This window comes from Antedon mediterranea, chromosome 6 (assembly GCF_964355755.1).
Source record: "Antedon mediterranea chromosome 6, ecAntMedi1.1, whole genome shotgun sequence".
NCBI lineage: Eukaryota > Metazoa > Echinodermata > Crinoidea > Comatulida > Antedonidae > Antedon > Antedon mediterranea.
In genome coordinates, this window is record NC_092675.1 from 29,951,648 (window position 1) to 29,976,757 (window position 25,110).

Sequence of the window (25,110 nt, forward strand, 5' to 3'; positions counted from 1 at the left end):
CAGCTGCATAGCAATTACGTGCATGTATCCGTCTACCTTCTGCAAATTCAACTTTCAATTTTGAAAGAAACATAAAGCAAGGTTTAAGATACTATTAATCACATCTGTACTTACAGCTATGGATATTGTCATTCATCCAAGGTAGTATTAAATATATAAGGGCTAGTGTTGACCGAGAGCTCTGCTACTTTTCCTGGCTGTTTTACTTTGATCGTTTTGATTTAGCTTTTTGTTTCTTTTTTTTTGTATCTCTATTGAGATCCAGCTACTGATACCCACAGCATTGTCATTTTTTAATTGCTTTATTGGTTATCCGCACTTGGCGGATAACCCCTTGTTATTGTCAGGATCTTTTTTTTTTTTTTCTTTTTTTTTTTCTTTTTTTTCTATTTTCTTCTTTCTTTCCACGAATTTTGTTGCACGCATATCTCTAATTCTGGCCAACATAAGATTTTGTAACTTTGTCATAATATTGACCTGTAGCGGTAGATGTGCAGACGTTCGTTTTTTTACTTTAGAGTCGCGCAGCGTAAGTTACGCGCGATTTTATGAATTTCAATGATTGATCATAGATTAAAAACTAAAAGTCATTTTGTATTGAAACTTGGTGAAAATTTAAGTCATATCATGCGCAAACTTTCTATGGATTAAAAATGGCATGTTTCACATAAAGTTACGCGTGCACGCGAGTTTAAAATTTCAAAATGCGCAAAATCAATTTCTAATCAACTTTCTACGCGTTTCAGGTCATTTTGAGCATTTCAAAAATTCCCACGCGTGCGCAATTTTTTTACGCGCGCGTACGCACTTAGCGCAAAAACATCTTTTTTTTGCTTGATTTTTGTTTTTTCAGCATTTTCTAGTAAATTTACCAATTTTCAATCAATTTCGACTTCAAATCACGTCATACGAGCATGTAGAATTGAACAATTTGCGCGCGTTTTTGATGAAAAAGTTCAAAAATTCGTCAAAATTATGCCTTTTTTAAAACAGTCATAGATTGTAAACTACGAGGTGAACTTTTTTTAAATTACACATTCTGGAAGTTGATGAGTTGTAGATATCGAATCATGCATTGATATGGCTAACCGGACATTGTGACATCATCGTTTGGCCACTCGAATATGAAATATAGGATTTTTGTCTCTTTCGCATAGCTCGTCACATTATAATAGAGCGCATCTCAACTTATCCGTATTCCAATTTCCCCCATTTTGTTATATTGTCTAGACCAATCAATTATCTTTCGCATAATCTACCATTTTTTAAATTGTGATGACGTAATCATGTCGAAAAGCGTCAATAACTTTGGTCCCTTATTTTCACCTATTCTGCACTGTATGTAGTACGTATACAGACCGTATACCGTATATACTTTGACGTGACGCAAAATAGAGAGCGCACTAACATTTTTTCAATGGCATAATCGTTTTTCTGCGCGCAATATTCTAACGTATGGTGCACGTGGCTTTTGCGCTGCGGATAACCTAACTCGTCCGTAGTGACGAGTTCAAATCTAGTCTTATTTTGTATCTCTATTGAGATCCAGCCACTGCATTGTCATTATTTTCAGTAATTTGCCTTTGGATTTATATATATATATATCTGTATACAATTCTTGACGTTAAACCAGTAATAGACAACTGCAAATCTTCATCTGGAAATGACTAGACTATAGTGGTTGTTAGGAGTAGCTTTGCTAGATGTAGAGCAGAGCTCCTAATAGTAAACTCGGTCTGCGATTTGCCGAAGTTCTTACGGCTTTTCAGGTGAAATGAGTTGGTCATATGTAAGAAAGTGAGAACCCACAATCATCCCTATTCATGCAATTTTAATTTTTTCTGATCCATATATATATATATATATATATATATCTGTACTTACTTATTTTGAAAGTTTTCTTCTCCAATATTATCTCCCTTTACAATTTTTTTAATGAATTGAACTTCAGAATGGGCAGATAACCGACCTGTTACATCACACTGAAAAACAAGTCATACAACAATTAAACATGAATTAAAGGCATACAAATGCAGTACGGTACATTGTTATTACAAATACAGCTGTATTTAAATGTGAATTCTTCTTTAGAAACATTAATCAATTTATAAGATACTGTACTGAATGTGAGAATCACTTTAATGCTGAATTCTACAGATAATATGATGAATGTCATTCATCTTTTAAACTAGTTTTAACATTTTATTCTTGTACTGTATTTTTAATATTTTTATTTTATGCTTTTTAGAAATAAATAAATAAATATGTCCTTTAATAGATTTCTGTTATCAGTTTTAAAGAACATTTTATTATTGACATTCTTATAAATGGTACCTTATTATCATTCCAGCAGGGTTTTTTTTTTGTCACTTTTTTCTATAAAGTAATAGGCTGATAAACCAAGGTATTTTAACACAATCCTCATTTCAAGATATTAGAGTAGAAATTTATATTTGATTTGACACATGTCTATAAGTGTTGTGGTTAACAACACACACTGTAAATCACCTGGCAAGACGACACCTTCAATTGCACTATTCGCAAACTGCTAGTGTTACCTTCTAAAGCTCGGTCTACACTATCAAACTTTATGTGACAACAAAATGTGATGTGCCAATCCATGGACATGATGATGTCATATCACTACCTATATTTGGGCATATCACTACCTATATTTGGGCACATCACTACCATATATTATTACACTTTTTTGTCACATAAAGTTTGATAGTGTAGACAGAGCTTTAAAAAGTGTTTACTTGCAAAGAATACAGATTTTACAGTCTGAAGTTGAAGCAGACTAATTTAAACCACTTGCTAACTCGCTTTACATGGTCAAGAACCGCTAGACTACAGTTAATCAGTAATTCATTGTCTTTTCCGCCATTTTAATTCTAAAATTGTGCATATTAAAAATTATTTTAAATTAAGGCAAAAGATACATTTCAAAAAATATAAACAAATCAACAAATTAAACAAACACAACACAAGAAGAAAATATAAAATCATAGTGACTAGCTGCCAGGAAAGCACAACAGCAGCCTAAGCCACTGTCACCAATTAGGTGTGTACCTCGTCCAACCAATGATAATAAATAATATACTGTAAATAACATTCATGATGATTCAAGTTATATTAAGTCTATAGTTTATGTATTGTTAAATTAAATTATACATAAAATATACCGTACAGTAATTAATAATTTTATACCAACATATTTTAACATTTATATTGAAGGGTGTAATACATTTTGTTTTTAATAATTTGGTAATTCAAACATACATAGCATTGCACATTTTAATGAGTCTAATGTGTAGATTTCTGCTTTCCAAGTAGTGAATATTACTTAGTGTCCTAAATTGAGTGAAAACTAGCACAACTCAATTTAAACAGAAGGTGAGTATCTATGAAATGCACATTCGTTGTCGTCCAGAGAGAATTGAGCAATCAAAAAACATGACAAGTAAAAAATATATCAACATCCAGTCATTTAAATCGTCAAATGAGTTTCAAATCATCAACTAGTAAATTACAGAACATTGCCCTGTGTTCTACATCAGCTTATTTATATTTAGTTGTTTCTGTTAATCCATCTACAAATTCAGACCACGTCAGTCTTGACGTAACAGTATTGTTCCGGGTATAACAAACAATCTCTCAAATTTATTTAATTTAACCATTACAAAAAAACCTATAAAATGCTGGTTATTTTGTTACTATACAATACAACAAAACTGGATAGATTAAGTGAGATTCTATTTTCAGCAAGGAATTTTAACTTTTCCAAACAGTGCTAAACAAAATAATTAATTTAATCTCACTAAGCGTAGTATTATAAAGACCCTATAAATCTAAGTACACATTTCCAGACTTGGTTTAGTGTGTCTCTTAAAATAACAGCGACTTTTAACTGTATGTTCAACCAGAATTAATATAACACCAAACTTACAGATTATACTAATTAGTTGTGACACCTGTATTTAAAATATAAATAGTTCTTGCAATGTTTTATATTATATAATATAATATTATTAAGCTATGTTAATTCTATCATTTTATGTAAATTAGGTACTATAGCATGCTGATTAGGTACTATAGCATGCTGATTAGGTACTATAGCATGCTGATTAGATACTATAGCATGCTGATTTTATTTACTTAATGTGAATATACTCAATATGAAAAACCTCACAAAACAAAAGTTGCATAATTACATTATAACATAATATAATGAGATTGTACTGTAACATTAACATAATCTGCACTATTTTACATTTTTGTGCGTAAATTATGGCCTGCAATTACTAATTATACTATTGAAATAATTATAATTTCAATGATATATTAATATGTATCTTTACTATAGTATCACAAAATTAATTGGAATTAATTAAATAGTTTAAATAGATAATTAATAAACTGCAAGCTTTATATAAGATGTATTCAAAATACAGTAAGAGTACATAAACTGTGTGTTAACGTTGGGTGACAACAGCCTACAGATAAGAACATGAATACAAGCTTTCTCATCCAATTACAAATCTGAAAATTCATTAGTTGTCAAAATACATGTGGCATCAAATATAGAAAAGCATTTAATCCCTAGAGAGCTTACATTGACATTAACAAGTTGATGCAACACCAGAAAGCGGAATAGGGTGTGTAAAAAACTGAATGTTCCAGAAAGTGGAATAGGGTGTGTCAAAAACTGAATGTTCCAGAAAGTGGAATAGGGTGTGTCAAAAACTGAATGTTACAGAAAGCGGAATAGGGTGTGTCAAAAACTGACTGTTTATCAGTTAGATTGTTCTATTCTAAAGTAGTACTTTTATTTCACACCTACTTTTATTCATACAAAATATTTAATTATTTTTATTTAATTACAGAAAGTCGGTTGGTTCCATCTTAAATCAAATGTTGGCTAGACCGTGCACAAATGTAGCGCTAGGATTTTTCCGCAGAGTAGAGCAGTTTATAGACAGCGCACTCTACATACAGTACAAGGGGGTTTCTGTCGGCCTATTGCATTGAAATTGTAACAAAAATAAAAAGCTGACCATCTCACAATTCTTCAATTAAAATTTGTATGTGCGACAACACCAATTGACTGGATTTCACTTTAACAGTACCATCATACAGGTTGAGATATGGTTGGTATTCTACTAGGTATCAACCCTACCTTAGAAATTATTTTAAAAATTCTAATTAAATATAAAAGTCACAGTTATTAAACAGAATGATATTATTCTCTATAATTGGAAACTTATCATAAAGTGTGAAATCTTAGGCTATTATGCAAGGAAATTAAAAATGATTATTTATTTTTTACATTTTTAAGGCTCAGTCATGGATTACGTAGCTTATAAAATTACATATTGTATTTTAGAGTGTATAGTGTTAAGTGTATTAAATTAATTTTTATTTAAAGCAAGAGAGGATTTTAGTAAAAGACAAGATTTGACGTAGTAAATGAAAAGTGTAAAATAGTTAGAATCAATAGAACGACATTGAGGAGTGATGTCTGTGTGCTAACAGATGTGCCTGGAAGCAGAACATGATGGTACCCATGACAGAGGCGGCGGCGGCTCAGCAATGCATCATATTAAGTAATGTTAAATAATAAAAGTCAACAAACTACATGGTTAGAATTACTAAAATAAAGACATTAGCGACACATTATGTGTCAAAAATGTGGAAATAATCAAATTTATATTAGAGAAAAGCAATAAATTAGTCATCTGGGAATGAATTTAATCATTTAAAAAAGTGGCAGAAGAAACAAGTGCTTTAATGACATGATAACAAACATAGAAACATGTTTAACATTACGCATTAATGACAAATATAGAAACATGTTTAACATTACGCATTAATGACAAATGTAGAAACATGTTTAACATTACGCATTAATGACAAATGTAGAAACATGTTTAACATTACGCATTAATGACAAATGTAGAAACATGTTTAACATTACGCATTAATGACAAATATAGAAACATGTTTAACATTACGCATTAATGACAAATATAGAAACATGTTTAACATTATGCATTAATGACAAATATAGAAACATGTTTAACATGTCACTATTTGCATTAGTGACAAATATAGAAACATGTTTAACATTACGCATTAATGACAAATGTAGAAACATGTTTAACATTATGCATTAATGACACATGTAGAAACATGTTTAACATTACATATTAATGACAAATGTAGAAACATGTTTAACATTATGCATTAATGACAAATGTAGAAACATGTTTAACATTACGCATTAATGACAAACATAGAAACATGTTTAACATTATGCATTAATGACAAATGTAGAAACATGTTTAACATTACGCATTAATGACAAATATAGAAACATGTTTAACATTATGCATTAATGACACATGTAGAAACATGTTTAACATTACGCATTAATGACAAATGTAGAAACATGTTTAACATTATGCATTAATGACACATGTAGAAACATGTTTAACATTACATATTAATGACAAATGTAGAAACATGTTTAACATTATGCATTAATGACAAATGTAGAAACATGTTTAACATTATGCATTAATGACAAATGTAGAAACATGTTTAACATTACGCATTAATGACAAATATAGAAACATGTTTAACATTACGCATTAATGACAAATATAGAAACATGTTTAACATTACGCATTAATGACAAATGTAGAAACATGTTTAACATTACGCATTAATGACAAATAAAGAAACATGTTTAACATTATGCATTAATGACAAATATAGAAACATGTTTAACATTATGCATTAATGACAAATATAGAAACATGTTTAACATGTCACTATTTGCATTAGTGACAAATATAGAAACATGTTTAACATTACGCATTAATGACAAATGTAGAAACATGTTTAACATTATGCATTAATGACACATGTAGAAACATGTTTAACATTACATATTAATGACAAATGTAGAAACATGTTTAACATTATGCATTAATGACAAATGTAGAAACATGTTTAACATTACGCATTAATGACAAACATAGAAACATGTTTAACATTATGCATTAATGACAAATGTAGAAACATGTTTAACATTACGCATTAATGACAAATGTAGAAACATGTTTAACATTATGCATTAATGACAAATGTAGAAACATGTTTAACATTACGCATTAATGACAAACATAGAAACATGTTTAACATTACGCATTAATGACAAATGTAGAAACATGTTTAACATTACATATTAATGACAAATGTAGAAACATGTTTAACATTATGCATTAATGACAAATGTAGAAACATGTTTAACATTATGCATTAATGACAAATGTAGAAATGTTTAAAATTATGCATAATTATATATAAAATTATTTAAAACCTTTTGATGTCTAGTAAAAATACAGAGCGAGTTTTTTTTCTTCTTCATAATATTAATAATAAGTATTCAGTTTGGAATTTTAATTATCAATACAATCGGAATTTTAATTTGTTTTTAATTTATAAATATTTGGATTGATGCAGTGTTAAATATATTAATCTAAATTATACTGGATAGAAAAGGAAATTAATTTTAATATTGAATTGCCAATTACTTGCAGCACAATTCATTTTGAAATAGACAAAAATACTAAACACTCGTATGTTTGGTTCTGAATATCATACAAACCATATACTGATGATACTTAATGAGAGGGAGGCCAATTGAATGTGTAAATAATAAAACCCTTCATCAAAGCCACCCACACGCTATTGCAATGGTCTTTATTTTCAATTGGAAGTGATGCAGTAGCTATGACCTTTTTATCCTTTCTTCCTTCATGTCTGTAGAAAAGAGTACTAACTTATACCAAGTATAACATAGCCTTTTGGACGATCAAACATGTTAATTATGCTAAACGCACTGGCTGTTGAGTTCCCAAGAAACCTCAATTTAATAACGTGATAGACGAGAGTTAGCAAAGATAAGATGGGAATAGAGTAAACACATGACAGGTGTAAACTGAAATTATTAATATTAAAAGATAAAACTAGGAATTATATTATTAGTTTTGCTTTCCAAAAAAAGGGTTCTGGTATAAATCCGAAGCAAGGAATTGAGTTTAAATAAAAGCAATATGTACATCATTATTTTTCAATTCTTATGAAATGTTTTCCGATGAAAGCGATCCAACCAAAGAACTTATAACACAAGAATCTCCTGTTCTTCAATTTGCATTCAAAACACAGTATCGGAAGTACAGGGTTAAAAGGTCAAACTGGGCGACGCCATTTCACAGCATGGAGCAGCGCCCCCTCCAAACTAGGAAGTCAATTACTCTACCCCCCTAGAGTATTAGCAGATCCTCTCTATGATTTTGACTTTCTAATTTGATGCGGGCGCCCTACTCCTCAGTCAATTACTCTATCCCCCCTAGAGCATTAGCAGATCATCTCTATGATTTTGACTTTCTAATTTGATGCGGGCGCCCTACTCCATGGCTCACAATGGCGCCACCAATAGCTCTATTCTATCCCACAATGCCTTTCGAAATTGTTACGCGCTTCGGACGAACAGGAGATTCTTGTGTTATAAGTTCTTTGATCCAACCTTATTTCATTTTAACCCCAATATGTAATTCTTTACTAACTAACTTGCTTGGCCTTACTACTGTTGTACATATAATTACATTTATAGATGTTCTTTATATATTATGCTAAATAATCCAATTGTTTACTTTGCATTAACTCTTAAAATTGCTCTTAATTCCATAAGCAATTTTTAAGATAGACATCAGATTCTTAAAATATTTTCATCAAGCCATACAAGATTGAAACAACATGATCAAGGTACCTCAAGTCTATCATCGTACCACTTTTAAGATCCGACTGCAACCAGTTGTTAATTAATACAACTCGTTTTGAAGGCATTTACGGCTGTATAAAATACTTTAACAATAATAAACAAAATCTAGTTCTTAGATTGTAGAAAAGAATTGTTTGCTTTCAAGGTTTGCGCCGCAAATCTCATAAAAACCAAACCATGGAAACGACATTTTGATGTCCTATATTACCAAATTACTACTGGCTGTTTTGACGAGAATGTTGTGTTTGTGAATTTTGGAAATAGTCAACAAAAGATGTAAAGATATAGACTAATTAAGTCATTGTCATCATAAAATCTAACAAATTTTCCAATTTATTTCCTCCAAATTTAGATCTTGCTTACATGACAGTACGTTTTATTTTCTCGATGAGTGAAATATGTTTAGATGAGGAATGGTGAAAATGCCAAGACTTTAATGAAAGGGTTTTAGCATATTTCCTTTCAAAGACCTACATTTGCAAGCTACATATCCACTTCCTATAAGAATGTACTAATGTCAAATATCTATTCATACTCTTACATATTATTAATCACCTTAACTCTGAAAAACCAGAAATTAAATATGAGATATGATGGTGTTCGGCCTAAAGCTGAGTTGTTCATTAAACTAGACGACCTTACCAACTAAAATTAGTGGTTTATGAAATAAATCACATTACAAGCCTCAGGGACCACACTTGTTTTCAACAACCTGAAGAATTTGCAGCAATCAGATGTTGAAAAATGATGATAATGTGGCACCATGAATTGGTGAATAAAATGTACTGCACATATTCATTTCAGTTTTTTTCTTCTCAGAAAACATCCACTTTTTAGTTTAAATGTGAGTTTCTTTGATTGAATTTTAATAAACATTTATTATATAATATATATCATTATTATTATTATATATATTTATTTACTCAACAGTGAGTTAACGTTTTATTTGAGGCTTAGGGAGTAGAGAAGTTTCACATTCGTTAGTTACAACTCAGGCATTTAGGTCAGGATTGAACCTTTGGCCTTGTGATTTGAAGGCAAGCAACCCCCAGTTGCAATCCCAGTTTATTTAATTTTTTTAATTTTCTCCATCTAATGATGTGTTATTGTTTAATAACAATACATTGTCAAACTTACCTCTCCTTTGCTAATAATGTACATGGTATCCCCAAATTCACCTTGGCGTACGATATACTCCCCTTCATCAAAGTATACCTATAAAAAAAACACCACATTTTTCATCCAATAATACTACAAACAACAACAGAGTAATAAAAACTTCGTAAAACTATATAATACTGGGCAGACTGTAGACTTTATGTCAGGTTAGCTTTGAAGATCGTGGGCTGCTGTTATAATATTTTGCTTATTTCACAACAAATACATAAACATACTGATTATGTCAGTTGTCTATAAATTGAATGTTGTGAAAATAAACACAATACATAGAACAGTCCAGCCAAAAAAACATTTTGAAAGTTAAACATACCATCTTTATTTATTTTACAAGGCATTAATAATAGACAAGTTGGTTAACTTTTAGCCGATGAAAATTATGACGCCCAACATAATAATTGTACATATTTACATTGATTTAAGTTATTACACGTCTCAGTTAAATGTGATAATGGCATCGCTACTTTACACCGCAAATAGGAAGTGCTATTTCATCTATGGAAAAGGTTTAGTAATAAAATTCCTTCAAAGTGCACCCATAAAAGCTACTAATTGCTAAGAAAAATAGCAGACACGTTGCCATATTAATTTATCAACGACTATCAGAAGTCCGAAGATCATTATTACAATATGCATATTTTAAAATTTACACTGCAAATCTGGAATTGAATGAAGACACCCGGTGTCAGAAGCTACAAACATGACGGGATGGTAGATGGAAATAATCAAGCAGTAACTTAAAGTTCTGTCTACACTATCAAACTTTATATGACAAATAAATTTGATATCATATCACTACCATATTTTGGGCACACCACACTTTTTTTGTCAAACTAGTTTGATGGTGTAGACAGAGCTTTAGAAAAACAATAACATTATGTTGCGTAGATCCAATAAAATAACAATCATAAAAGAACAATATGGCATACTAGACAGAACAATATGGTAATCAAGAAAGTATGGCAGTAAACATAGAAGTATTTAAACATTGTAGTATTTGAATGAGATATACAATGCCAACAAATTAATCAAATTGTCTTTATTTTATACCAGATGTTACATTATTTATCAACAGCATAGCATAGTTCATTGACATTTCAAACATGTTATTAATGGTAATTCCTACCTCTTCTAAAATGTCTGCTATCTTGTTTAAAGATTCCTGTGGGAAGCTCTGGAAAGTGGCATTACTAAAATAAACAAATTATTTTATTTACATATATAAATTTAAAGTACACACATTATAATATAAATGGACTATTAAAAGTTTTTTTTTTTTGATAAACAAAATATTAGTTTGAAATAGTAGATGTTAAAGTATGAAGATTCATGAAAACAGAGAATTTCAAATTCTATTTCTATGAGAAAAGAAACAATATTGCGATTTCTGAAGCTACATTTCATAAACATCCCTTAAATTATTTTATTTATCTAAAAAAATTTTGTTTTAATAATTAGTTTTTGTAATCGAACAAGTATCTAAAAATTGTAACCACTTGTGATCATTTCATGAGAATTTTTGGTTATCCGCAACGAAGTTGCAGGATAACCTCTTGTGATTGTACGAAATCAACCTGTATGATTTTTGTGTAACGCTTTTCTCTAAAACTCGCAAACATAACATTTCGGTAACTATCTTAACATATTGACATTTACGTAACGTCGTCAAGCGAAGCTTTTCATGACGTTTACAATTGCGCAACGTGACTTACGCGCGATTTAACGATTTTGTCGTATTTAACATAGCTCGACAACCAAATAACATTTCAACTTGAAACTTTGCAAAAGTTTAATTTATATCATGCGCTAACTTTCTGTTGAAAAAAAATTGCGTGTTTTACACAAAGTTACGCGCGCACGCGCATTTAAAATTTCAAAATGCGCAAAATTAATTTATAATCAACTTTCTACGCGTTTCATGTCGTTTTAAGCATGTCAAAAATTCCCACGCGTGCGCACATTTTTACGTGTGCGGTGCGCACGTAGTATTGAAAACGTACTTTTTTCACGTGATTTATATTTTTCCAGCCTTTTCTAGTAATTTTACCAAATTTTAAACAATTTAGACTTAAAGATACGTCATACGAGCACGTCGAATTGGACAATTTGCGCGCGTTTTTTATGAAAAGGTTAAAAAATTCGTTTAAAATATGCCTTTTTTAAAACAGTCGTAATTTCTAAACTAGACGGTCAACTTTTTGTGGATGGCATATTCTGGAAGTAGATGAGTTGTAGATATCGGATCAGGTATTAATATGGCTAACCGGACATTGTGACGTCATCGTATGGCCACGCGAATATAAAATTTAGGATTTTTGTATCTTTCGTCATAGCTCATCACATTGAATAGAGCGCATCTCCACTTATCCGTTTTCCATTTTCACCCCGATTTTGATTTTGTCTAGGTCAATCAAGTATCTTTCGCATGAGTTAAAAATATTTTAATTTTTTTGACGTCATCATGCCTAAAAATTTTAATCACGTGTGGCATCAATTTCATCTTTACAGTAAATTTTAATCTGTTATAGCTCGTAAGAATAAAACTTGATAATCACGATTAAAACTTTTTCTGGAAGCTATTGGATTGTAGATACGAAATTATGTAAAAATGTTGCCAATCGGATGTTGTGACGTCATCATATGGCCAGTTAAATAAAAAAGGTCGTATTTTCATCTTTTGCGTCATAATTCATTACATTTAAAAGAGCGCGCATCAATATTTCACGTATTCAAATTTCTTCTACACGCTAATACGTTGTTGCTGAGATAATTTCCTTTCGGAATTGCTAACTTCGCGTTTCATTTTAAAACCGTCAACATGTTAAAAATTGTAATAAATAGCGGGTCCCGTAATTTCACCTATTCTACACTGTATGTGATATGGATACAGATTATACTGTGTATACTATATATGAATTTAAATAATAAAATTCAGCAATAACAACAGATCATATTCTTCAGTTCAGTTCATAATGCCAACGTGAACACTTCCTTTTGTCCTCAACCTATCCCCTTAATGTTAATGTTGCACCACTTGCGCGGCGGATAACCAAACTCGTCAAAGTGACGAGTTACATGTCTAGTATAAAGTTATAATTTTACGTTTTTTTATATTTATGTTTTGATTTGCATCTGTTATTAATGGAATTTAGATTGTTTAATAAAGTTGGATGGCTGATGGTTCATTGTTAAGGAACTTGACAGTAAAAAGCATCAGTTTTTGTAGAAAAGAAATTTAATTTTCAAAGAACTTTTACATAAAGAAGACTTGTTCCTACTGTAGGTTGTCGCAAATAGAAAACTCCCTTAAAATAGGTCAACAAAATAGAAGCAGGCATTTATGCCACAGATGCAGCTGACATCATCGTTTTATGCGGTAAAAGGATCTTGATATCTCATGCCCATTCATCGCCATTAATGAATACAAATATTCAAAGTTTTCAACTTAATTTGCAAAGAAAATAAAGGTTTCTATCACATTCAAATCCACTTTAAAATTGAAAATTTCATCTTTTATAAATAATAAAATATACGATTTGCTCATTTTTAAAATGCAATAAAACTTTGTTACAAAACATGCAACGATTTCAAAAAATAACAGATCTGGATTTTATTCTTGAAAACTCCGATTTGTAAATTAAACGTTTTTTAGACATTTTAGCAATTGCATTTTTTTTTCTTGGTGACAAATTTAATGCAGACTTTTTACTAGTTTTCTATATCATAAAAATTGCGCAGCGGGAATTGACTTGAATCACAGTCCAGCCACGAAGTCTTAACGACCAATTTGAAAATATAAAACATGTTATGACATTCGCAAAATGTAGCTTTAAAATGCAAAATGTAATTCAACGTATGAGGAGTGTGAAATATTATGAATTGATCATAGTAATGACAAAATGCAATGTTTGAATTTTGAAAATTACAACACACACACACACAGCAGAATGTAAAAGTTCAATTTGAAAACAATTGTTTTAGTTAAAATATTACAAAGTACAAACAATATGATGGTAGTTGAGAAAGAGGACACAACAATGAAGAATGGATGTAATGATGACAAAGATGATGATGATTATCATGAATATAACATAGATTATGATAATGGTGATTATGATAATGGTGATTATGACAATGACAAAATAGATTATGAGGATGCTGATTATGATGATGACAACATAGATTATGATGATGCTGATTATGATGACAACATAGATTATGATAACGACAACATAGATTATGATGAGGGTGATTATGACGATGACAACATAGATTATGATTATGGTGATTATGATGGTAATGATTATGATGTAGAAGGTTAATATCAAATTACGACAAAGCGATAGTATGGCGTTAATTATTAAATGGGAGAAAAAGTAAGAAATTATGAAGATGAATAATATTTTTATTTCGTAAAAGAACAAATATTAATTATTAATATCTAACAAAATAGTAGATCATTTTTGGAAATGTTTTCATATAAATCATACAACTGCAAAAATGTTTTAAAGAGAGAAAACAGAAAAATCAATATTAATGATTAAATTGTAACAACAGCACAAAAAGCATCAAATAGGTAGAAAGAGAAATAAATGCTCATCGCACTCTGCATTGTTATTGATGTTAATCACTTGTAGAAAGGTATTGATACCTACAAGGCTTTTTGAAAAGACTGAAAAAAAGATAGTTAACACATAATGGCTGACACTATAATTAACAAGGACAATCTTAAAGACACCCTAAGTTATTGGAAATCGCTCATTAGTGGTAGGTGGATAGACACCCTAGGTTATTGGTAATCACTCATTAGTGGTAGGTGGACTGGCCCATTACAGGTGACACAAATTAATGATGTACATTTCAAAAACTTTAATGTACAATACTATGTAATTGTCATCTGTTTTTTCATGAGTCCATTATAAATTATTTAGAAATCAATTTTCTACTATTTACAGCATTTTTACTACATACTTTTAATGATTTTCAATTTCTATTTAGAGACGATGGTTTTTTTTTTGTGTTTTTATGTTTTTTTGTCTTCAATCAAATCCATCTATTTCTTGCTATGTGGATGTTCAAATCTTTTGCCATCATGTAATGGATGTTTTTAACATTCTTAAATTCAGATAAAAGCTAGCATTTACAAATCAGCGTAAGTGGAAGAAAACATTGCTTCATTACAAAAAAAGTTCACAGAATTTGAAGTAGGGATGATTGTGAAGCAAGTATGAAAGGCCTACGTAAAGTCTACTTACCTTTTAAGAAGGCTTATATATTCCGCTTGCCGCACCATACTTGTCTTCATCATTATGGCCTGGAAACAAGGACGGTCAATAGCCCATAGTTTGGTAGTTGTTATTGCTAAAAATAAAGTTTATTTTTTAAATAGTAGAACTGTTTTTTGGGAAGGTAGAAAAAAAATCTTTGATTGTGCATTCATCTGGGTTGGCATTCATCAATATTTGCTTATATTTTAGCTTAAATTGAAATATTTAAGAAGTGCTTAACCAAATATTCTTAAGCTTATACTTATCAAACAGTCTTAGCAGAAAAACTTTAGAAGGTAGCAAATTATGTTGAAAAATCCTTGGTTACGCATGTGCATTAACTTTTTTCTCTTATCGTACAGTAACTTGTTTAAATACAGTTGTTTTTATTTCAGATGTTGATGATAATGTAACACATATTTATTCAAATATTTAATTATAATTCTCATAGTTTATCACACATACCATCAGGACAAACACTAGAATTTAAGGTTATGTTCAGATTCTGTACCTTGAGAACGAAAGACCAGTGTCATACGAGGTGGCTTCCACTAATCTTTACCTGGTTCAGACTTATGGAGTTGTACAGTACGCCGCATACACTACGAAAACATAACTCCGTAGGTCTGAACAGGCCCTAAGATACAATTGAGAAGGATAGATGTGAACATACCTTTGACGGTAGCAGTTCTTGTACAGTTGTACAGTATAGCTAATTCACCAAACACCTTGCCCCTGGTCATAGTGGTGAGGTATTTTCCTTCCTTGGTTACCTCAACCTTACCGTCTGTAAAAACAAATTAAATACAATATTACTGTTTAACAATTCATATCCGATTATAAACTTCCGCAACGCATCGATTTTATATCCATCGTTCAATCGTTTATCAATTTTCAAAATTCAAATAATATTTTAATAATTACACATGTGATTCTTAAATGCCAATAACATTCCATAATCTGATTTCTGATTTTCATCAATTTAAAATTACTTACAGATTGATATTGCCACAACTAATAATTATCATATGTATTTAATATTATCATGTTTTTTTTGTGGTATTTTTGTTAATAAAAATCACAATTGTGTTCGATGAAAAAATTACTAATACAAGTCCGAATGTACTACAGTATATGACTGTCAATGGCCTTCTATACCATTTTTAGAAAATTATACTCGGAGTATAATTGTGTCTAAATTAGCATCTAGGGGGTGGGATTATATTCAAGTATGTGATTATACAGTCATATACGGTATTATCAGTTTTTAACTGGAAACAGGGAAAATTCAGATAAAGTGTACTTTCTATATTGAATAGACATACGATACTTCACATACAATAATTTCAATTGAACATTTGAGATAATAAACACTTTAATTCTAATCTAATACGCCACAGTAATCACAATACAATTTAACATAAGATTTTAACCTTAAGAGAAATTGAAAAAAAAAAAATAAATAAAAAATCCAAGGATATTTAGAAAATCTATTTTTAAATATATCCTACAGACAAATAATTTGAATAAACTGATTCTTCCTTCTCCTCATCATTCCTGTGTCAATTATTTAAAATTGATTCAACATTAATAAAATTTGAATTGTTTAGAGAATCAATCCATACATGTCCAATTTCCATTTAAAAAATACTTAGAGTAAAAAGTAAATGACATAAAAAAATGGCTCTACCGATTTTCCATACAATGTTTAACGACCACTATTTAATTTTGTGCAAGTCTGAAAATCCAGAATCAAGTGTACAGTATAGCAAGTAAAGGGATTTCACTAGTGTGAATGATATCTGGTGAATTATATAACTATAATTCAGATAGATAGTTTATTAGAGTCCATGCTAAAAGCTAACCGGAGCTTGTCCCCAGATGACCGCAACAAAAGATAGATAAATGCCCTGCGACTAGAAAAGACGGTATATTGCCCTTGTAAATTAGTGCCCTCCAACACATAGAATTAGATAATGCCCAACCATTAAAGCTCTGTCTACACTATCAAACTAGTTTGAAAAAAAAAAGGCGTTATGTGTTATTCTTAACACACACAATATTGAACCATGATGCAGTAATAGTAAATGATTTAATCAATTTGAAATAGCTTAATTACTTTAATTAATTACAAAACATAATAATGAATAGTTTCATTAAATGTAAACAACAAATGCTGAATGAGAAGGATTTTGTTTATTTGTAAATTAGTTGGGGGATGATGATGGGCTTGAAAGGGAAAGTACCCTTAAATTCAAAGACATTGTATAATAATGACTGTAAACAATATTTAACTTTAATAAAATATTTGTACAATACAATATATTATTACATTTGTTATTGGAATTGTGCTCGAATATGGTAGCTATGTGCCCAAATATGGTAGTTATGTGCCCAAATATGGTAGTGATATGACATCAACATGTCCATATAGGCACATCACATTTTCTGCTGTTATTTACATAAAGCAAAAACAATGACGAATGACAGAACATCATGTCAACGTCATTTGCGTGACCAAGGCTACTGAAAATAGCCGAAATGTAGCAAGTAAGTCATTTACAACTGGTTTAACAAAAAAAGTTAACATTTATTTTCTAAATATCCATTTGAAACCAGATGAAATTTTTTGATAAAAAACAGTAAGTATTTACATTAAATGTTAAATGATTTCTTTCATACTTTATGCAACATTTGATAATTCATCTTTCTATGATGTATAATTCTCATAATGTTGTTTCTTTATTGCATTTTGTACTGGTATCTATATAATAGACAGCAGCACAATGTCATTTAATATTCTTAGTACAACAATACCTTGCATACAGTTAATACGTAAATAAAATTAAATGATCCACTCAGCAATTGCAGACACAATAAGTTGAACAATGTAAAGTGGTCAATTGTTCTGGTTTCTTTTCAAATTCTTAATTATGATTGAATAAATAAAATTAAAAATTATTGGTTTGCTAGTGCAAATAGAATACCATGGCAACAACATCAATTGCTTATAATGCATTTAAACATGTCTTTTTGTCAATGCATTTTCAACAAAAAGACTGACACTAAAACCAACAGTGTAGGCATATTGTTGGGTTACAATTGGTGAACACAAGCTCATCTTAGAACGTAGCAAACCAAGGATTCAACATCTTTCAGCTCCACTGTGATAATAAAGCTTACCTTCAAGTATGTACACCAAAGATCCCCCTTTCTGCCTTCCCACCCGTCACCATCTCTTTGATAATAAAGCTTACCTTCAAGTACGTACACCAAAGATCCCCCTTTCTGCCTTCCCACCCGTCACCATCTCTTTGATAATAAAGCTTACCTTCAAGTACGTACACCAAAGATCCAACATCCCCCTTTCTGCCTTCCCACCCGTCACCATCTCTTTGTTAATAAAGCTTACCTTCAAGTACGTACACCAAAGATCCCCCTTTCTGCCTTCCCACCCGTCACCATCTCTTTGATAATAAAGCTTACCTTCAAGTACGAACACCAACGATCCCCCTTTCTGCCTTCCCACCCGTCCCTATCTCTTTGATAAAGAAGCTTACCTTCAAGTACGTACACCAAACATCCCCCTTTCTGCCTTCCCACCCGTCACCATCTCTTTGATAATAAAGCTTACCTTCAAGTAAGTACACCAAAGATCCCCCTTTCTGCCTTCCCACCCGTCACCATCTCTTTGATAATAAAGCTTACCTTCAAGTATATACACCAAAGATCCCCCTTTCTGCCTTCCCACCCGTCACCATCTCTTTGTTAATAAAGCTTACCTTCAAGTAGGTACACCAAAGATCCCCCTTTCTGCCTTCCCACCCGTCACCATCTCTTTGATAATAAAGCTTACCTTCAAGTACGAACAACAAAGATCCCCCTTTCTGCCTTCCCACCCGTCCCTATCTCTTTGATAAAGAAGCTTACCTTCAAGTACGTACACCAAACATCCCCCTTTCTGCCTTCCCACCCGTCACCATCTCTTTGATAATAAAGCTTACCTTCAAGTACGTACACCAAAGATCCCCCTTTCTGCCTTCCCACCCGTCACCATCTCTTTGATAATAAAGCTTACCTTCAAGTATATACACCAAAGATCCCCCTTTCTGCCTTCCCACCCGCCCCCATCTCTTTGATAATAAAACTTACCTTCAAGTATGTACACCAAAGATCCAACATCCCCTTTCCGCCTTCCCACCCGTCACCATCTCTTTGATAATAAAGCTTACCTTCAAGTACGTACACCAAAGATCCCCCTTTCTGCCTTCCCACCCGCCCCTATCTCTTTGATAAAGAAGCTTACCTTCAAGTACGTACACCAAAGATCCCCCTTTCTGCCTTCCCACCCGCCCCTATCTCTTTGATAATAAAGCTTACCTTCAAGTACGTACACCAAACATCCCCCTTTCTGCCTTCCCACCCGCCCCTATCTCTTTGATAAAGAAGCTTACCTTCAAGTACGTACACCAAAGATCCCCCTTTCTGCCTTCCCACCCGCCCCTATCTCTTTGATAATAAAGCTTACCTTCAAGTACGTACACCAAACATCCCCCTTTCTGCCTTCCCACCCGCCCCCATCTCTTTGATAAAGAAGCTTACCTTCAAGTACGTACACCAAACATCCCCCTTTCTGCCTTCCCACCTGCCCCCATCTCTTTGATAATAAAGCTTACCTTCAAGTATGTACACCAAAGATCCAACATCCCCCTTTCCGCCTTCCCACCCGCCACCATCTCTTTGATAATAAAGCTTACCTTCAAGTATGTACACCAAAGATCCCCCTTTCTGCCTTCCCACCCGTCACCATCTCTTTGATAATAAAGCTTACCTTCAAGTATGTACACCAAAGATCCAACATCCCCCTTTCCGCCTTCCCACCTGCCCCCATCTCTTTGATAATAAAGCTTACCTTCAAGTACGTACACCAAAGATCCCCTTTCCGCCTTCCCACCCGTCACCATCTCTTTGATAATAAAGCTTACCTTCAAGTATGTACACCAAAGATCCAACATCCCCCTTTCCGCCTTCCCACCCGCCACCATCTCTTTGATAATAAAGCTTACCTTCAAGTATGTACACCAAAGATCCAACATCCCCCTTTCCGCCTTCCCACCCGCCCCCATCTCTTTGATAATAAAGCTTACCTTCAAGTATGTACACCAAAGATCCATCATCCCCCTTTCTGCCTTCCCACCCTCTCCCACCTCTTTGATAATAAAGCTTACCTTCAAGTACGTACACCAAAGATCCAACATCCCCCTTTCCGCCTTCCCACCCGCCCCCATCTCTTTGATAATAAAGCTTACCTTCAAGTATGTACACCAAAGATCCATCATCCCCCTTTCTGCCTTCCCACCCTCTCCCACCTCTTTGATAATAAAGCTTACCTTCAAGTACGTACACCAAAGATCCAACATCCCCCTCTTTGATAATAAAGCTGTCTTTGCTGTACTCTACTGGGTACATGCAGTCCACAATTTCTTGGATCTGCGACAACTCCAGATTCTTCATAAAATCGTTGTCTAAAATGGCAACCTTGATACATTCTTGAGCACTGTAAAAGAAAATACAATCATTGACAAAAATATATAAAAAAATTCATAGTTCATAATACGGGTAAGGGTAAAATTCCACATTCAAGATATCTAAAAAATACCTAAATTTCAAACATATATATAAATACAGTATTGCTTTTCAATAGTGAATAAACAAATCCAAATGATTTAACTTAAGTGTTATTTGTTGTTTTTTTGCTCTTAAATCCTGTCGGTAAACAGCTTATCCTTAATTAAGTCAACAGAACAGATTAAAGTAGAATGTGATTATGGGAGATTGTAGAATTCTATCATGTTGATTTGCAACGAGAAATCACAAATATTGCTGCAAAGAAACATTAAATTAAATCTATTGAATGCTTTGTCAGATCTTATAATCTGATAATGTTTCACTGAATGCAGTTTTTCTATCATCAAGTAATTATACTGGCTGGTAGTCTTCTACTCCACTTATACTAACACAGCACCAACCCAAGAAATGAATTATAATGTTTCCACACCTAAATTTCACCCTACATCTTTATCATTATTAAACATTATACATGAAAATACAAAGTTCTGTATGGTCAATTTATAAGAAATTATAAATAAAAAATGTTATTACAAATATTTATTCATTTCATTGTTTTTTATTATTTAGTGAATAAATAATAACTTCGAATACAAAAACTCTGATTTGAAAAATGTAATCACAAATTTAATTATGTACTCTAGTCTGACATAAGAGAAAACATAGAATATTAAAAGCCAAATACAAATTGTATTATTTTGTTTGGGTATATAATAATATTACTCAGGTATATTATTGTGATGTATAAATTAAGTTATTGATTTTAGTTTAATCTAATTTCCAATTGAATGTTAATATCTTTTTATGTTGCCGCCGCCGTCACCGCAACATGCTATTACAATTGACTGTGTTTTCAGGGACAAGCACTCTTCATTTATACAATAAAACAACATCATTTTGTGATTTGTAAAATACAGAACTTTACATATTTATTGAACTACAGTTGTGTATATGGGGTTGGGGGATAAGGGGTTGGAAGAGGAGGAGGGGTTGGAGGAGAGGAGTTTGGGGGAGGGGTTGGAGGAGGAGGGGTTGGAGGAGAGGAGTTTGGAGGAGAGGAGTTTGGAGGAGAGGAGTTTGGAGGGGGAACAGAGGTTGGGGAAGAGAGGTTGAGGGAGAGGAGGGGTTGGGGAGAGGAGGGGTTGGGGAGAGGAGGGGTTGGGGAAGAAGAGGGGTTGGGGAAGAAGAGGGGTTGGGGAAGAGAAGAGGTTGGGGAGAGGAAGGGTTGGTGAGAGGAGGGGTTGGTGAGAGGAAGGGTTGGTGAGAGGAAGGGTTGGTGAGAGGAAGGGTTGGTGAGAGGAAGGGTTGGAGGAGTTGGAAGACAGTTGAAGTCAAGTTGAATCCAAGAATTGTTAATTACTTTCTTACTGCTATTCTTGGACTGTTGGCTACGACATTGGCTTTTTAAATGTTATTAGTGTGAAGCCATACACATGCAGATTTTGAACTATTGGATTTGCAGCAGAGCTGATAATATGGCCCTGGGGCTGGACATCTCTGTGTTTTGTCTGCAACAGCTGACAGAAAATCCAACATAAGATCGTGTGTTTATCGCAATTACCTATCTCACTCTGCTAGGACGTATAAATGCTTTTAAAATAGAAGTGACAGGTTGAGACAGAAAGCACGACTAAATTTGAGTGGTTAGACACAACAAGTAAAAACCTCCAAGTATACAACTGATCCTATACTGTTATAATAAAAACAATTAACATTGTGTTAAGTTTGGAAAAAAGGTGCAATATAAATTAAAATTAAATAATTTTGGCCCTGAAGAATTAAACTGGTTTTTGAAACACCAATTTTTATAAATGATACTACTAAAAAAAACTGGTTTGAAAACTCCAATCTATTCCAGTCTCAATAGTCAAAATAAGAGTTAAAATATAAATAAAGGTTTTAAAAACAATGAAATTTAAAAATTAGAAACTGTACTTAAAGATAGCATGGATTTATTAAGCCACAGAGTGGTAACGCCATGTAATGAAATACAACAGCAGGCAGACGCTTGATTACAAGAGACTTTAGGCCGTTGACCATAACACGATCTTGTACGTTTCAACCAGATTAACGCAAGAATATACTTAAAATTCATCTTGTTACAAAACACAATTCAACACATTTTGTAAAGAGAATTCATTTATTTTATTCCTTTGTTGTGGACACAAACTGTTAAGTAAATTACATACTAATGTTGTAAATAGCATAGTAGGAAATAGCCACAGTACCATTAATTTATAGATATTTCTAGATGGTATATATGCTGAATAAGATCTACCCTGACCAGCATAAACAATAACAGTGTTTATTAAATACAAATACAAAATAAGCCATAATAGATTTTCTACTTTCTCTGTATCCAATGGATATTAAACAGACAAAATCATTTCTACTTTCACAGTCGTTGCATAGTTACATGTAGCACATTTCATTTTCCACTAGCCTATTTCTTCAACTTTAGCTGAAACAAATACACCCAATTAAATTACTCATTAAGGTTTTTGATATTTTAAGGTTTTTGTAACGACTTAATAAGTTGAAAATCATCAGGAAGACTTAAGCCTAATCAGATTTGAAGCGTGTACATTGAGACAACGTTGTTTGCGAACTACGTGCTTCAGAAAAAATACGTCAATTTCTAGACAAAATCAATAATGAAAACATTTTATAAATAGCTCTACAAATTATTAGACAATCTTGAACCAAAGAAAATGAAGAAAAACCAACTTTCAAGATGAATTAATTAATTTGTTGATAAACCATTGAATTACAGCAATTGATTGTTGGAAAAATGGAAGGGTGAATAGTTACTGATGTGGAGGTGAATAGTTAGATGAGGGGGTGAATAGTTAGATGAAAAAGTGTATTGATGAAGGAGGAGGGACATTGTATTAAGGCCTTAATAGCAAGTTAAAAACAGACAAAGCAAAGATGCTTTAAATATAATTATCATATAAAATACGATGAGCTGTGCTGGGGGATTGGGTGTTGAAAACAGAGCAGGCGAGCCATGCTGGCTACGGTCCTGGTATAAATGAATGGAAGGGTGGATGAATGAATGGAAGGATGGATGGATGGAGGTTTTTGTATGAATGAATGGAAGGGTGGATGGATGAATGAAGGAATGGACGTTTTAATTTTGAATGAATGAGTTGATAAGGAAGACCCATTGCTTCATGCTTCAACAATTAATAATTATGTGGATAGATAAAGCAGTAATTAAGAATGGAACAATATATAAATGACCAAATGAATTCAATGGTTGATGACAGAATGTGAGTATGGATGAATAGCTTTTGATAAATACCAGAACGCACGTTTCCAGTGTAGGTATCCTGCCTGAAGACTTAGCACGAGATTGGCAAAACATTCTATCACCATGGTTACACATGACGGACAAGTAAAATGGTAATTGTGATCCGGTGAGTGCAGTGGGATACCTCTCCTCGTATTACTCGCCAACGGCTGGGCATAATCACTTTTTTTGGTTAAATTACACTAAAAGCACACTCAAGCACATTATTTGTACAAACTTTGAACACAATACAGCAAGTCACTGACTTAAGCTCTGTCTACACTATCAAACAATATGTGACAAAAAAAATGTTATGTGCCAATATATGGACATGATGTCACATCACGACCATATTTGGGTATATCACTACCATATTTGGGCACATTTTTTTTTTCTCAAACTAGTTTGATAGTGTAGACAGAGCTTAAGAAAAAGTATAATACAGATAATACTATAAAATTGTGCTATACTCAACTAATTCTATCAACAGATACCCTTTAAATGTTAAATAATTGTTAAGTACCATTAGGATTTGATACAGTATTCATTGACTGTCAATAGTCATAATGAGATGTGCATATTGATTTTTAACAAATGATGTTTGCACTCATTTATATGTTGCAGCATGACTAGAAATCTAATTTTCTGCAATCAAAATAAATATTATCTTGTAGAACATCTAATTATCAGATTGAACTTGTTTCGTACTTTCTTTAAAAAATCTTGAACTACTGTAGCTTTGGATAGTGTCAGATAAATTTAGGGTCGGTTAAAAAACATCAATTCAAGGCACACCACTCTCATCATAATTTATAAACATGGTACAGTATGTGAATTATTTAGACCAAAAAGTCTTTAATTGACAACATTTTTCAGTTTTTCTCACATACAGT

At 32.3% G+C, this 25,110-nt stretch overlaps 1 protein-coding gene across 5 annotated transcripts in view; it reads right to left on the reverse strand.

Moving 5' to 3' along the window:
* The window catches only part of LOC140052069 (cGMP-dependent protein kinase 1-like), a 77,513-nt gene that overhangs the window by 15,436 nt on the left and 36,967 nt on the right, over nt 1–25,110 (reverse strand). For 2 of the 5 annotated variants that reach the window (XM_072097456.1, XM_072097455.1), the window contains exons 2-7: nt 20,685–20,851; nt 15,968–16,081; nt 15,283–15,388; nt 11,154–11,217; nt 9,989–10,066; nt 1,885–1,982 (exon numbers count right to left, since the gene is read on the reverse strand). In XM_072097456.1, coding sequence (XP_071953557.1) covers nt 1,885–1,982; nt 9,989–10,066; nt 11,154–11,217; nt 15,283–15,388; nt 15,968–16,081; nt 20,685–20,851 — 627 coding nt within the window. The other 3 variants (XM_072097457.1, XM_072097458.1, XM_072097459.1) reach the window with 3 other exon arrangements.